At 41.4% G+C, this 17,265-nt stretch overlaps 1 protein-coding gene across 1 annotated transcript in view; it reads right to left on the bottom strand.

Moving 5' to 3' along the window:
- Window positions 1–9,382, bottom strand: part of LOC121999408 (uncharacterized protein At4g14342-like) — a 107,646-nt gene extending 98,264 nt beyond the window's left edge. Inside the window, exon 1 of the mRNA XM_042554094.1 lies at window positions 9,221–9,382. Coding sequence (XP_042410028.1) covers window positions 9,221–9,382 — 162 coding nt within the window. The remainder of the gene's footprint in view (window positions 1–9,220) is intronic.
- Between the last annotated feature and the right edge of the window lie 7,883 nt (window positions 9,383–17,265).

Consider the following 17,265-nt stretch of genomic DNA (forward strand, 5'->3'; position numbering starts at 1 on the left):
AGACACCTGGGCATCTCTCCCAGTCCATATCCTATATGGTGTCTTTATCACGACCTTGGATGGAACTCGGTTGAGAATGAAAGCTGCCGTGTCTAGAGCATATCCCCATAGATATGTCGGAAGATCTGTGTGACTCATCATAGACCGTACCATATCTAATAAGGTACGATTCCTCCTTTTGGACACACCATTCCACTGTGGTGTTCCAGGAGGAGTGAGTTGGGATAGAATCCCACACTCGGCTAAATAGTCACGAAACTCATGGCTTAAGTATTCACCACCTCGATCTGATCGAAGTATTTTAATACTCTTGCCAAGCTGGTTCTGTACTTCATTCTTAAATTCTTTGAACTTTTCAAAGGATTCGGACTTATGTGTCATCAAGTACACATAACCATATCTACTGAAGTCATCAGTAAACGTGATGAAGTACCTATAACCGCCTCTAGCAGCGACATTGAAAGGGCCACATACATCACTATGTATGAGTCCTAACAAATCAGTCGCTCTCTCGCTATGCCCACTAAAAGGAGTCTTGGTCATCTTGCCTCGTAGGCATGACTCGCATATCTCATATGAGTCAAAATCAAATGAGTCCAGCAAACCATCCTTATGGAGCTGGGATAAGCGCTTGTCATTTATATGACCTAAGCGACAGTGCCAGAGATAGGTGTGGTTCATATCGTTCGATTTGAACCTCTTGGCACTAACGTTATAGATAGGGCTCTCTAGATCTAGAATATAGAGTCCGTTTATCAAAGGTGCACTACAATAGAACATATCGTTTAAATAGACAGAACAACATTTGTTCTTTATTATAAACGAGAATCCTTCCTTGTCCAAACAAGAAACTGATATAATGTTCTTAGTCAAGGCAGGCACATAACAACAATCATCTAATTCTAGTTCAAGCCCAGAGGAAAGAGATAGATGATAAGTTCCTACAGCAATAGCAGCAACTCGTGCTCCATTCCCTACTCGTAGGTCTATCTCACCCTTCATCAATGCCCTGCTATTCCTCAGCGCTTGTACATTAGTACAAATGTGCGAAGCACATCCGGTATCTAATACCCACGAAGAAGAAATAGAGAGGTTGACTTCTATAACATGTATACCTGAAGTAGAAATCTTATTTCCCTTCTTCTTAAGATCTTCCAGGTATTCTTTGGAGTTCCTCTTCCAGTGCCTTGCTTGTCCTTGATATAGGTGACAAAGATGCTCAACCATATCGTAAGCTCCCATCAACTCATGTTGCTTCTGAAGCTCAGAGTTCATGGTCGCGAGCATAAGACAGGACACATCTAATGCGTCATCTTGATGCTTCTTGTAAGCATCTTTGTCTGCTCGCGGGGCATTGGCAGGAGGAGCCTCCGGAATGGGCTGCTCCAGAACGTACAGTTTACGTTCCTGGGTGAGAACTATTCTCAGGTTCCTGTACCAGTCCAGGAAGTTTGCTCCGTTGAGCTTGTCCTTCTCAAGGACAGATCACAGGGAGAAGGAATTCGTGTTTGACGTCATGGTTATCTACAACAGAAAATTTGCAGAAATAAATATCATATTCTTTTAAAATCATTTAATTAGGCCTTTAATTAAATGATGCTCCCACTGAATTCTATAATTCTTGTGGGACAAGATCCACATCATACTAACCCTTGAGTTAGCTTTGGCTAATACGCCCAAGGCTTAGTATGATCGGTAGGTAACGATTACCAATTACATCTCTATGCAACTCTTGTTTATAAAATCAATATCCGCATTTATATTAAAACTCGAGTTAGCTTTGGCTAATACGCCCGAGAGTTAATATAGATGTGATTTTGACCTATCTTTTCCAACCGTTGGAAGAATGCCTATAGTTGACTCGATCTAACCGAGTAACTAGGAATACTCAATCTAATTGAGTTTGTATTCACCCATGCGTTGATAGGCGGGACCAAAATTGTCCCTCCGTACCCTACCAAGATAATATGTATTGATCTGCTTTGGCAGATTCAACAATACATGTGATCGAGGTAGTGATAGGTATCACGGCACAGTTAGGCATTAGAGTTGAGTCGATTGAGATCTAATCTAATCGAGAAAGGATGCATCTTGTGCATGACTTAGATCTAATCTAATCACAATGGTGCATCATGTGCACGACTTAGAACTAATCTAATCGTAAGGCACTAATTAATTAACTACTTATTAAATATGCATCATATACACAAGCAATTAATTAATCTATTTGTGATTTAGTCATGGCCCTACTACGATCTTCTCAAGCCAATGAGAAGATTGATTGGTCAACCTAGGGTCAACAGCTTCTCCAAGCTCCTTCCTTTGACCACCTTGTGTTGCTCGTGCCCGCCTCGGAACTCCGTCTCGTGTGGACTCTCCACCGCTCCAATTTGTACATTACAATTTGAAACTCGAGTTACATTCGAGTCTAAATCTAATTTACAAGCAGAATAAGAGAAAGGCACGACGCGCAGGCCGTGAAAAAAATAAAAATACAGCACACACAATCATATGACGGCACACAGGCCGTATTATGAATTACAACACAAATCCAATGTTATTGGATATTTTGGGCCATGACTATCACAAATTAATATATAATTCAAAATTATATATTTTTCATAATTTTTCTATAATTTTAAAAATAATTTTTAGAATTTTTATGAGTAAAATTTCCCGGCGGTCCCGTTTAGCGGTTTCGGGCGCAATCGCGGAACGGATCCCCTTGCGGGGCCCAAGGGCAGCGCCCCTACCTGCGATCTAACCATCGCGAGGGTTCCTTTGCGATCCAACAGCGCCTAAACCCGCTGTCCCAAAATGATTTGGGTCGAGACATTGCCGTTTCGGAAAAATCTTCCCGGCGGGTTCGTTTTTATCGATTTCGGGTGCAATCGCGGAGTAAATTCCCTTGCGGGGTTAGGGGCAATGCCCCTACCCACGATCTAACCATCGTGAGTTGCTCCTTTGCGATCTAATGGCACCCGACCCCGCTGTCCCAAACGGATTTGGGGCAAAACGAAGCCGTTTAAAAGAAAACTTTCCGGCAGCCGAAGCCTACAAGTGCCGAGACACTTGTGCTTCGCTTCTATGGAAAAATTACTCATAAAAACTCTAAAAACTCAATTTTTACAGAAAATCACAGAAGGTATATTTTTCATAAAAATACAAACGAACTCGTACAAGTCTTTGCACGTGGCTTTGATACCACTGTTGGGTTCGTCGGGCCGCGAAAACCGCTTTTTCGCGTCACGGAAACCCCGAGTCACCCAAAGCCATGGATCTCGTGCAAAGATTCGTAAACAAAACTTTTCGAAAAACCTTTTCTTGTACGAGTTTGTAAAAACTTTAGATCTACACTAAAGTTAAGATCATTACCCTTGATGCGCGCCCCACGCGAATCCCTCTCGTCCAAATGGTGCCGGATCTCAAGACCGTCAAGCGCACGGTCCTCTAGAAGTATCCACACGGACACACTAGATGGAGGTGACCAAAAATCAAGGTGTGCTAGCACCTATGTGGTTCGGCCAAGGAAGGAGGAGAGGGAGAGTGGAAGAAGAACTCTAGGAGGAAGAAGAAGGAATGAATGATGGAATAATTTTCAAAATGAAAATCATTCTCCACATTCAAGTGGCCGGCCACATTCTCATGTGTAACTCCCATTTCCACATTAAGTGCAATTAATGTGGAGCCATTAAAGAGTTGTAACCCCCATGAGGTGACACTCTAGGATGATGTGGATCAATACTATTGGTCCACATCTTACCACCTCACTAAATGACATGGCAACAAGTGTAACTCCTCATTTAATGTGGGCCGGCCACATTAAATGCTATGGAGGCTTGTAACCTCCATGAGGTGGCACACATTGATGATGTGGAGCAATCCTATTGGTCCACATCTTGCCAACTCACTAGTGATGTGGCAAAAAGTCAAGTCAAACATGACTTTTTCTCTTCCTCTCAAATCAAGTCAAACTTGATCAAATCTCTCTCATGGTTGATCTAATCCAACCATATGATTCAAGCCAACTTAATATAATGAATCTAATTCATTAAATTAAGTTGATTTAATGACTCATAATCTAAATTAGACTCATTGAATACATGAATCAACTTGAGTCCAACTCAATTAGCCCAATTTGGATTACTCTTAATCCAATATGATTCATCAAATGAATCTAATCCTCTTAGTTCATCATATGAACCAAATATCCATCTAATTGTCCTTAGTGTGTGACCCTATAGGTTCTTGTAATGTTGGCAATGCCCTAAACCCATTTAGGAGCATAAGTAATGAGCGGTATCTAGAAACACATCATTACTACCCAAGTTACAAGAATGTCGAGATCCAACATCACCTTGTGACTACCAATTGTCACTCCTCACAAAATATGTGACATTGTCCTTCTATCCTAGACATCTAGATTGATCAATATGAGACATAGACCGTGTCATCCTCTAATCAATCTAAATCTTGAACTCTAAGTAGACTCACTCGATCAAATGAGCTCAACATCTAATGTTGACTCATTTGGGCATGGTCATGCACTTCGTGGTCTAACTCTATCAAGAATATTGATGTTGCTCCCGTCATATGGGAGGGATAGATCCCATCTACATCACTCACATCCCTCTGCATAATTTGTTACATACCCGATATCGCCTTTATAGTCCACCTATTTACGGGTGACGTTTGACGAAACCAAAGTACATAACTCCTTATGTAGGGATCCATGGTGACTTCAGGTCTAAGGACTAATAGTCATACTAATAGCCACATTAGAAAGTAATGACACTCATATAACGATCCATGATACTTTCTCATGGCGGGTCATTCAGTATACATTCTCCAATGTATACCCATGTGTCAGCTTGATATCTCTATATCCATGACTTGTGAGATCAAGTCATCGAGCTGACCTACATGCTAGTCTTATTGCATTAACATTGTCCCTGAATGTTAATACTCGACTAGGAATGATTTAGAGTAGTGTTCCCTATATCATCTCACTATCGATTCAACTAATCGATTGATATAGGTATGAACCTTCTACTCAAGGATGCTATTATACTTAGTCTATTTGGCACTAATACAAATAAGTATAATAACCAAACAAATGCCTTTATTAATATACAAGAATATAATACAATGAGTCCATACAATCATCAAATGATTGGCTCTAGGGCTCTAACTAACAAGAATTTACCTTAGACTTGTTAAAAGGAACCCCATTTTTCTTATGTGATCAAAGGGGGAGAAGTATGTTAAGTCTAGGGGGAGGTACAAGTATGTTAAGTCTAGGGGGAGGTACACATTTTTTTTAAAATTGAAAAATCTTTAGACTTAGTTGCAAATTAATTTGTTTTTATTGCATATGTGTTCTTAGCCCAGGAACTTCTTCTAGTTAGTAGCGATTAATTATAGGATCCCAAAGCAATAACCACATATGGAGGAGCATTCATTCCTCTTTTGAACCTCTTTTCCCAAACCAAGATATCCTGCCTATCCCGAAAAAGGGACTCTCTCCAAAAGTCGCATCGTAGCAAGAGTGGTTTTGACTAAGCATATGACGAAGGATCGGCCGAAGCTAGAGCTAAGTGGCTGGTGGCTGGGTCAGGGTAAGTATTGAAAGCATAGGTCGACTTAATCCAATCTTCCGTGTGTAAAGCGCAAGATTGAATTGCCTGAATCACGAGTCTTATATACTGTGTTACGATCACCTCATCTTGATAAAAAGTTCAGAGAGATCTATTATTAAGCGTTCCTGAATCTAGCCGTGAAGTTGACTAGATGCCACACGATCGCCATGAAAACAGGATCATTGGACCTCGCTCTCCCCTTTCGGTCTTCCTTGCTTTTCTCGGTTGCGAACTAGAGTCCAATTCCCAATCAAGCAACAAGATATGGCCGTAGTACGGATACTGGCCCTCAGCTATCCAAGCTAGGGATCATGTTGCTTACCTTATGCAACAAGGAAATTCAATGCATCCAACTTTAGAAACCATGGGGACAAACGACCTTATAGGAATAGGATCTTCGGTAGAATTCTGGATTGCACTTTTTTAACTTAAATGAAACACCCCTTCCTAAAGGTACTTCAAGTGTAGTGAGACGAAGTGCTTCCCTTTACAGAAGCGCGAGGGGAAGGGGCTCATTGGCAGGCTTTCAGGGGAGTGCTCTAGTTGTCATTTTTAGTTAGGCTTCTTGGTTGGCTTCTGTCTCTTTGCTTCTTTAGTTCAATTCTTGAAATTCCTTAAATGAAATTGTGATGTTTTCAAGAAGTCAAATCCAGGCAACTAGGCCTAAAGAGAAAAAATTAGTCACCTTGAGATATAAACATCCAGTCACTTTTCTTGCGTTAAAAAGTGTTTTTTTTTTAAATTTCCATTCTGTTACGAATTACTCCATGCAAATCATCATGAGCTTGACGAATCCTTATGTGAGTGAAATTCAAGTAATGAGACGAATCCCTTGTTTATGAACGAGTTGTGGAAAAAGCGAGTAGAGTGCTAAGCACGGAACGAGCCATGAGCGAATGGGCAGACTATTCAAGCAAACCTTTGAATCAACCGACGAGAGTACGAAACAGAAATAGAGGTACGAAAAGCCCACGGAGCGGTAAGACTACAGTCACTAGACCGGATCACATGTTTCAACCGAATCAATTGCTTCTTCTAGTGATGCTTAAACCGGCTTTGTAGGATCTACTAGTGCTGCAGGCTCTGGTTCCTCACCACCTAGTTGCCCGAAGCCGGCCTTGCCAACCACACTACCTCATTTCTTTCATAGACAGAAAGGTAAGTCAAAACCCCAAACCACGAGCAAGTCAGATTTTGATCCCCAACGACAAGACAAAGGAATTGGCATTTTCGGGGACTAGCCTGCCTCCACTTTATAGAGCTTTATGAGACTAACGATCGATCGGAATACTACTGAATCCCTACATGGTGGACCCCGTCTATAATACAAAAGAGAAAAAGCATCGGGAAACTTTGACAACAGAAAGAGAAAGATGGTTATTTTCATTCGGAGAGTCTTGTTTTAATATATTCAGAGTTCGGGCCATGTCGGCGTAGATCGTCCCCTAGTAAAGCCAAAAAACGGAGCTCGCGGCGGTCCCTCACTAATACATCGCCGCCCTGCTCGTCAAGTTCCGTCCGTTTCGCATCCATAAAGTTGATGAACATTTGCTCGGGGTTCTAGGGGGCTTTTTCGGCCAAGCCCGGCTCGTTAGTAAGTATAAAAAGAAAAGAAGAATAACATGAGTGTTTCTGCTCCCGGATCTGGAGATCCCGGTTTTTGAATTCAAGTAATCGGTTATACTCTCTTTGGGACGAAGCTTGATCCAGTGCTTCCTTAATCTCTGCCCAATAGGCCCCCCTATCCTTATCCAGGAGAAAAATGCAATGCTGGTTTTCCAGCGTCAAAATTCGATTCCTAATGGAGGATTCTAAGGCCACATTATGAACAATTGGCCAAGGCTCCGCCAGGACTTGGAGACCGAATTCATCCTCCGATGAGGAGTTTTCTGGGTCAAAATAGGGAATTCTTTCCCCATCCGAAACACAAAAAACCAAAAAAAGACCACTAAGGCAGAGACCGAACCAAGAAAGAAGGTAGACTCGTAGCTGATAGCAATAAAAAGATATTAAGAATAAGATTAATAAATAAAAAAATACAAGTAGAAAGCGAGACCTTTTCTTCTTTTTCATACAAAAAAGACGAAATAAAAAGATCAAGCCAAAAATCAGCATTCCCCCAACAAAAAGTAGTATATTTCTTCCTCTTAGCATGATAGCGGTTCCTTCTGATCCTAGAAAAGGTCCGAAAAAACCTGCTACTCCACTACCGAGCAGGGGCAATAAGAAGACTATCATATTCTTCTTATTTTATTGAACATCTTATTCTTATTTTATTTCATTTTCATTATTTGCTTTCTTTCATTCTTGTCATTCTCCGCTACCCCCAAAAAGGGGAGAGACTGATTTTTTGATAACGAAAGGAAAAGTGTGGTTGGTTGTTGGCCAAAATCAGTTCTCGTTGAGTCCTGTATGTAATGTCTGTAATCCTTACCCGCCGCCCGTAGGAGGATTACCCTTTCTGTAGGAAAGTGTTGGAAAAACTATAGTTGACTCTCACACTTTTTCTTCTCTTACGATATTGATTTTTGGATGAACAGATCGTTTCGTCATGCAGCCGTGATCCTATATAACGATAGCATTAGATGCGGTCGGACCAGATCGTTTGTCCAAGTCCCCCCAGAAAACGTTTTTTTTCTGACAAGGGCAATGCACATCCTTCCCCGGCACACTTGCTATATCATCCGACTGACTGAGGTAATCTATTCCCTATCTTTTTCTTCGTCCCCCGATTCTTCCCTTTATCCTTATCCGGATTGGTCCTTGCACACTTTCTCACATTACATTGGAATCCAATGCATTCTTTTCGATCTTGTACCCAGTACACTGAAGACTAAGCCAATCTCGATGAGAAGAAGTAGACTGAACTCGATCAATCTACTACGAAGGTATGGAACTTCTCCACTCTCTGCTATCAGCTTTCCTCTCTTATTCTTTTTCGAGAGAGCACTTCGAAAAGAGGCCTTAATCTTATATAAGATACCAACTGCCCCCGCTGAGACATCGCTATAGGGGCAAAAGAAAGAAGCTAAAAACGTTGATACCTGAGAAGGCTGCAACTAAGAGCGAAAGTCATAGGGACAGCTGCACTTCACTAGGCATGGAGTTATTTAATAAGAAAAAAGAAATCATGAAAGTACAGGCGGAGATGTGACGGGTTATTCCAAGGCTCAAGATTCAGAGATTGCTTTTTCCACTACAAGAAATTTTAGATTTAACCACACCTAATAGACAATAGTTTTTCGAGAAACAGTTGTCTTTTTGCCATTTAACAACGGTTTTATTGAAAACCGATGTTGTTCACTATAATTTTTTTTAAATGACAACGGTTTTTAAAAAACTGTTGTCTAATATATGTCAAAGACAACGATTTTTAAAAAACTGTTGTCTAATGTATGTCAAAGACAACGGTTTTAAAAAACTGTTGTTTTTTAGCGTTGCTTACATGATAATATACAACAGTTTTATTAAACTGTTGTCTTTTGAATGTTGTTGAATCCCAAAAAAATAATAGTTTTTTTAACTTCACGAAAAAAAACTCACGAACAAAGAGTTTTTTTGTTCACGTGTGGCTAGGTCACCACTGCCGATTCCCCTTTCCCCTCCTTCCCAACCCGACGCTGATCCTCGCCGCCTATCGACGCCACGACACTTCTTCTCCCCGCATACATAACCACCAGCCAAGAGTTACTCAACGTCGGCTGAAGCCTCATTGAGTCGTGCCTTGCTTCGATCAACGCCATAGCTGCCGTCGCCGAGCCCTAACTCTTCCCCGACGCCGGAGCCACGAGGAAATCGATCGCGCTAGCACCAAGCATCCACCGCCGGCTAAGGCTCTTCTCCACTGATCACTAGAGTCCATCCGGAGATTTCTCTTCTCCTAGAGTCGTCAACCCTGCATTGGTGGATCTCCGGTTAAGAGGGGTTTGAACCCTAGATCTAAATTTAAATTATCTGCTTCCTTCTTCTTGTTCGTTCTGGAGGAATCGGTTTTTTGTTTAGCAGGTTTTGATCGAAGTCCGCGTTGGACACGAACTCGAAGATTCAAATACCGATCTTTTGGGGTATTTAGTACTCTTTTTTTTTCTTGAATGCTATTGTTATTAGCAGGAGTTAGATCCGAGGTGATGGCATTGCGTGGCGATCCTGAGATCGCCGGTTGTATCTGGTATATAATGTTTGGGGCGAGAGTCGAATAGATCTGTATATGAACTTGGGTTTTCTGGCCTAAAATTGTACTGCCACTTTCAGATCTGTATATGAAACTGTTGGATAGTGAGGGAGCTATAAATTTATGGAAGTGGGTGCAATTATGCCTTTGAGAAAATAAATAGCATGACAAATTGAAGTGCCCGATTGCGGGGAGGCAAAAACACATCAGATGAATCATGTAAACACAAGATTTGCCCAAACGATCTGACAGAAAGAAAATCCATATAGGAAAATAAAATAGTTAAGTTTGGTAGGTATCTTGAAGAATTGATTGCAGACAGATCACTTCAGTCAACACTATCTAATCAAAGAAAACAGAAAATAGAAGATAAGAAGGTATAGGTGAAGAACGATGGCAAAAAGTTGAAAGAGCTGACACTTGGATATTTTTTCTTCTGCAATTTGAAGGCTACATAATATCTTAAATTTTCTTTTACTGTTGATAAATATGATGATTAAATCATGTGTTTGCATATGGAATGGTTGAGTTTTTTTTACTTTAGTGGGTTCAGTTAAAATAATTTCGTTTTGTTTACTATGACACTATCATATCACATGTGTGTTATCGTGTTCTCTGTGTTATTTCTCAGGAGCTGGCTCAGCTGAACAGAGCTACTTCTTGACTTATCTTCATACTCGGTTGTCAGTCTAATGGGCTGTTTCGCTTCTAAGCTCAGCGGCAAACACGCAGTTGGATACGAGGACGCCCCTGTGGCCCTTGCTTCTCTGACTAATTGTATCTCTTCCTCTTTCTTCTTTTACAATCCAGTGTAAAAGAAGGGCGTTTACTAATTGATCAGATTGATTAAGAAGGGCGTTGGAGTAGTTGGTAAATTTGTTTTGCTAGGTTATGATAAATTAGCATTCAGCAGAATAGATGTTTGGATTTCTTCTTCAAATCACACAGTAATATTTCTCTTGTCATTGGTGAAACAATCAATTCACTCTCATTATAACTTCCTGAACAGAAAATTTTATGTTATTTACCTACTACCAATGCAGTTTAACTGATTTTACATTGACTGAACAAGGTTGATTTTATTTAGGTATCAAACTCTCCCATTTGTTTTAGATATTACTTGTCTTGTTTGTTAATTTCTCCAAACCATTATTTCTCAATTTGTTAACAAGGAAACTCATGTTAGCATAGTCATGATCAGAGCCTAATTATAGTTTACAATTATCTGAGTGTTATTGATTAACTGTTCTATCCTTTCTTCTGGTTCTTTTTTTTTTTTAATTTGTGCACTCATTTAGATGGTTTATTATTCTTGTTGTGATGAATTCAGGTCTAGTGAAAATACTGAAGAAGTATGACAAGAGAACAGGAGCACTTATCAGGCAGCCCTTCATCGAAAAGGTGCTGCAGCAGCCATTCTTTACAACTGATCTCCTATACAAACTCGTGAAGGAGTGTGTGACTATGCTCGACCACCTCTTCCCCAGCAACAACCTGTCAATTTCAGCAGAATGCGACGGACAAAATGGAGTGCCAAAGCTAGCACAATCAGGTGGGAGGGTTCCGGAGTTGGAGGAGATTAAATATATGCAGAGCTTATACATGAAGAGCACCGTAGCAGCGCTGCGGTCCTTGAAACAAATTAGGAGCAAAAGTTCAACAGTCAAAATAGATTATAAAATCTCGTGTTATATTGTTCTACTTTTGTTTTAATAGTGTTATCATTTTGTTGGTTGCTTATGAAATTTTGTTGGTTGCTTATGAAATTTTTTCAGAATGTTATAGATATTATTTTTGAATGTTAGAAAATTGTATATTAAATTTTATTTTGAAATTTAGTATTTTGAATGATTTATAATATTGGAAAATTGTGTATTAATTGTTTTTATTTTTTATCTAAAAAAGACAACGATTTTTCACCGTTGTCGTAGATAGTTTAAAACTGTTGTTGAAGACCCTGTTATTAAAGGTAGACGCTCAAAGACAACGGTGAAAAACTGTTGTCTTTGAAGGAAAAGACAACGGTTTTTCACCGTTGTAAAACTGTTGTCTTTGCCTTCAAAGACAACGGTTAAAAACTGTTGTCTTTGGGCACCCCTTTTAACAACACGGCCTTTAACAACAGTCCGAAAAAGGCTACGACAACGGTGAAAAACCGTTGTTATTAGGCTTTTTTCTTGTAGTGTTCTTACATGGATGGATACAGAAAGCATGTCGGGAGACAACCCCAATACTGTTATACAGAAATACGAATCGGTAACACGAAGGTTACTTAATGACTATGCGCCTTGTTCCCTGACATTCCTTCCGTTCACTTCAAACATCTTCCCAAACGGCTGCTAACCAAATGGGAATGACGCTGCTTCCGGGTCACTGAATCACTTTTTATCCACTCACGCCAAGCAGTTGCTTTCCCTTACGCTCTGGCTTTGCTTTCTTTTGCTCCATTCCCACCCAAGTGGCTTGCTAGCTTGGGCAAGACAAGACTCTCTCTACCGTGATTCTTTGTCGCTTGGCTTACCGTCTCTAGACGATTCCTCAGAATCAACTAGGTCTAACCTCTCTTTAGCCTATCTGTCCTCATGCTAGCCAATCTCTGGCAATTGGTATATGGCAAAGGGTCTATATTTCATGTGAACAAATCGGCTGTTATCGAATAGGTTCTTCTCTTTGCAAGTTCATCTTACTGTCTAGCTGCTTCAATCAAGAATCAAGGGGCGTCAGCCCTGAGAAAGAATCCAGTAACTGTCCAACGGTTGCAAGCAAGAAACTTCTTTTGAGAGATAAGCAGCTATTGGATCAGATGGCTTGGGGGCGTAGCAATAACTCGAGACCTTCCTCTCTTATATTGACAATTACAGAATCTATATATTCCTGACGCCCGGCAAGATGCGATAAAGACCTGAAGGGTGAAAGAAGGCCTTCGATCAAATGAAAGTGCCACAGCTGATTCAATAGCAGTCCTCTATTAAGCACCGGTTACGGAAAGACCAACAACAGTTACTGATTCACGTCCTTTACAGGAAAGAGAGGACGAGCGAATTCAATAGCTGCCTAAGAGAAGAAAAATTAGAAAAACTCAATTCTTCCTTTTAATACTTAACTATTGCTAACAGATTTCTTATATTTTGAGAAAGAAAATATAGTTTGAATTGAGCCAAAACCAAAATCAAACACTTTTTAAATTCAAAATACTGCTGACCTAAAAACCCATCATAGGTATTTAAAGATATTTGAGTTTTCATTAAAAGACTGCTGATGGGTTTTGATGCCCAAAACTTTTTGTTTTTTTCTTCTTTTTGAATTCGACTGGTTATAAGAGTCGAAGAAATTCTTAATGAGTACGCCTTCGTGAATTGAATTCAAGTATGGGTCTAGTAGGGGCGGGACCCATTAGGCTGGGCACCATAGGTCACAATGCATAGTGCATGACCGTGCTCGGCCGGCAATCCGGCTGCTGTGAACAATCCATACTCGAATTCGACGCGTAAAATACTCTGATGCACTTTGAATTCATTTTTTCTTTACCCATCAGCAGTATTTTAAGAGAATCAGATGTGTTATGCTTAACACATGCAAATCGAACTCGAACAGATAAAAACAAAACTTTTGAATTTATTTAAATATAAAGAAATTGGTCAAATAAGTCGTGTACAAATAAGTTCATTTATTCTTAAATACCTATGATGGGTTTTGGTCGAGGTCTACTCTAGTAGAGTTTATGTCTCCTTGACCCCTTTAAAAACCCATCAGCAGTATTTGTTGGCTTTAGGCCATTTACTCTTACCTTCTCAGTCAAGCTATAGCCCGTCGACGTCGCTAGTAGTAGTAGTTGTCTCTCGTACCGCTCCGTGGGCAGCAGTCGTTCATTCCGGGCCGAGTGAGAGCCCCGTCACTAATGTAATGTTCAGTTCGTCCCTTTGGGGCAATTGACTACTATCCGAACGGATACCTACGTCGTTCTAGAAAACGTATAAAGATCTTTCCATTCACTCTAGGGTTCAGTAGAGGATCCAACTTAAGCATAAGCAACAGACTCGTACGGGAGTCCAAGAGGCTCTGCATTCTTCTAAATTGACACGTAGGGGCGACAGCTCTCTCCAACCAACGGGAGTAGTCTCGATAGACCAATTCTCTCCAAGATCCCAGCACTTCCACAGAACACCATACATTTTCACATCTTTATCAAAGGTGCTCCCTTTCCAACTATGCGCCGAAATCAGAGGTCGGAAAAGATCTTCGAAACTAGGATCGCCACCAAGGGGAACGTGAAAATACCAAAACAACCACCGCAACCATAACCGTTGCGAGTTCAGTAGCTGGGTAAACTCTAAGTTATCCCGTTCTCCCTCTCCCCAGAAGATGTTCTCGTTATCGGGGGATAAGACCAATTGCTTGGGACACCCTGCGCACTTTCTCAACTATGATGCCCTTTAGATAAGGGTTGGTAGGGTTAAGCCACAAATCGAGAGGTAGTCGAAGATACGTCAAGGACTTATCCGCCCTCAGACGCTTCCACCGTCGACTAAGATGGTGCGAAAGAAGGCGCGCACGGACTCGGTACCCAGCACCCGCTAAAGAGAACAGTGATGTTCTCGAAAGACCATACTTCTCTGCCAGCTGACAGAGACCTATTAATGTCGTTGCACCTAAGAGTGCCTTGGCAGACACTGGAGTCAGGTTAACTTGAACCCGATCTACCCATAACTGTTTAGCAAACTCTAACGCTCCCGTCTTAGACTGAAGGGATTTAGCCTCAGAGATTGAAACGTCATCTTAAGAAGCTCACGAGACTCTTGAGCCACTTATGGGCAATGAGGATATCATCACCCAACAAAGCATAATCCGTTAAAGGGGAGGTTCTCCCTCTGTCAACCAACCATGCTGCCAGCCAAGCCACACCATATAATGATAATGATGTGATAGGCTGAACCCAAGAGCCGTAATAGCCTAATGGCTGTCCTGTTGAAAACGTACAGATTGTTCGGAACTTCCCAACCAATGGGGGGCCGACACACAACGCTAACGAGCCATTGACAATGCATGAAGCCGGCCCAAAGAGACACGCTATTACATCGTGAATCACGGGCACTGGCCACCGATCAGTCGCAGAAGACAAGTCAAAGGAGTCAACCTCCAGTGGAGGCTTCTGTGAGAGCCGATGTATAGGACCTTCGAAAGGTACCATCACAGGGTAGGCGGGATAAGACCCGCATCGCCCAATCATGCACAGGAAAGACCCGCATCGCCCAATCATGCACAGGAAAGAAGAGACGCTGCCGCATATGCATACCTATAGCAAATATAGGTCTCTTACCAGCTCGAACAAGCCAACCGTCCTGGTCGCAAGAAAAGACTCTCGAAGGATCAGCTCATCGAATACCAGTCCCACAAAGAATTCGTAGAACCATAGGTCTCCCGTGTAGTATACTGGCGGTCCAAGGGCCGTCCTTGAGGTCCACAGCCGGGGAGAAGACACCGTCTTGAAAACCATGAATCACACGAATATCGAAGGCAAAGGATCTCATATTGGTCAATATCTTAGGTACAGCCTTACGCCCAGCGAATTGGCCATCATCGTTGGGGATGGACTTCCAGGTAGGAACCCAGGAGAACCCTTTATTCAAAGGAACCCGTGAGATCCAGGGAAGATAGAGAGGTTCTATTGAGCTAAACCAGGGAAGATAGAGAGGTTCTATTGAGCTAAAAGCACTTTTGATAAGGCTACTACTCCTTAACTCCTGCTATATCAGTTGGGACAGTCACAATAGAACTCAATGCGTATCTGCGCAGCCAACTTAATAATACTACAGATACTAAAGAAAGGTATAGTCGGACATCACCCCGAGCCCCCCGGTTGCGAATACACTTCCGGTGGTGGGGAGGAATTATAGTAGGGATCCCTGACCGGCTCAATGACACATAGATAGGAAACTTACCCCGATCACTGACTGATCCAGCATAGTCTTGATGGACACTACACTACACTGTTTCAAATGAAACAAACAATAGGTTACCATGACTTTTCTAGCAAAGACCAACGAGCAAATAGCTCCTTCTGCAGATCGACTACCGGAAAAGGCCAAGAAGAAAGATCCTCATCACGAATCCTCTCAACCGTCCCACGTGTTCAAACACGCGGCGCCAGGATGCCTGAGGCAGACGTTCAATAAAGTTGGTAAACTCATAATCTGATTTCTTAAAGGCATAAGAATCTTTCTTACTAAATAAGAAAGAGATTGATCACCCTCCATTTACTAGTCCTTACTCGGACATTCACTCTCCTTTCTTAAGGTGCCGCAGCCAGAAGCTCAAAGGTTTGATCCCGAGTACTCATTGTAATGAACCATTCACTTGAACGGGGAAAAGAAACTCTTTCTAGTCCCGCTCACTCTTACTTATAGGAATGAACTTCAGACTCTCCCGCGAAAGAGCGCTTCTCACCATTCACTGACTTTTCCTTAAGTTAAGTTGCTGAGAACAAAGAGTCTCGACCGGCCGACCAAAGGAGCGAGTTCAGAATCAAAGTCTTCGAGGGATCGACCTAAACTAAAGGAAGGAGCGAAGTGGGATCTAGCTATAGCGAGATAGAGATCATTGTTAGAGTTAGAGAGAGGAGTAAGATAGGCTCGACCTTAATCGACAGATAGGCATATTTTGACGCAGAAAGCGTATCTACGTTTTGAATGCCATTAATGACTCTTGCTAGTGATCATTATATATATATAATCTGGATAGACTAATTGATCGGTCGATACCTTACTTCAGGTTGGTGATTCCCTTGTCTAGCTGTGTTCTGGCTTCTGGGTTCAGATTTGATATTAGGTTTTCAATAGTGTGAATCTCTTTCTTGGCTTCAGAAGGGTTCCCTTTCTTTAATTCAATTGCATTTCAACTTCGTTTTCCTGTTCAAATGGTCAAAATGCTCTCAAACTCTAAATGATTTTAGATTTTCAATGTGTTTCAATTCATTAGATAAAATAGCATTTGATCTCACTTATTTTCTTTAATAAAATCTTCGATGCTTTGAGTCAAAATTGATATCTCAAAATGAAACCCTAAAGGATAAATTCAAAGAGACGGTTGAAATTGGATCTCGCTATTAGAATTTTCTCGCCGCTTCGCCGCTTCGCCCCTTGCATTCTATGCCCCGTCACCACGTCGATGGCTTGTCGCTTTGCTCGTACCTTCATTCACACAATACTGTAATCTGCTGCGATTCAGACTGAAACCAAATACAAATTCCCACTTTTGAGAGTTTGCACTAACTTCTAATCGAGCTACGTCGTTATCACTCGTTCGTCGAATATTTTATCACAGAAAAAACAAGATCTCTATAAGAAGACTCTCTCCCGTCGAATATTTGAGAACTCTACCCTCCCCCCCATCAGCAGTATTTTGTCATGAATGGCGAACTGAATATTGAGTCTAACATGGCCTTTTCCTTTGGGCCCT

The sequence above is a fragment of the Zingiber officinale genome, chromosome 7A, assembly GCF_018446385.1.
Source record: "Zingiber officinale cultivar Zhangliang chromosome 7A, Zo_v1.1, whole genome shotgun sequence".
NCBI lineage: Eukaryota > Viridiplantae > Streptophyta > Magnoliopsida > Zingiberales > Zingiberaceae > Zingiber > Zingiber officinale.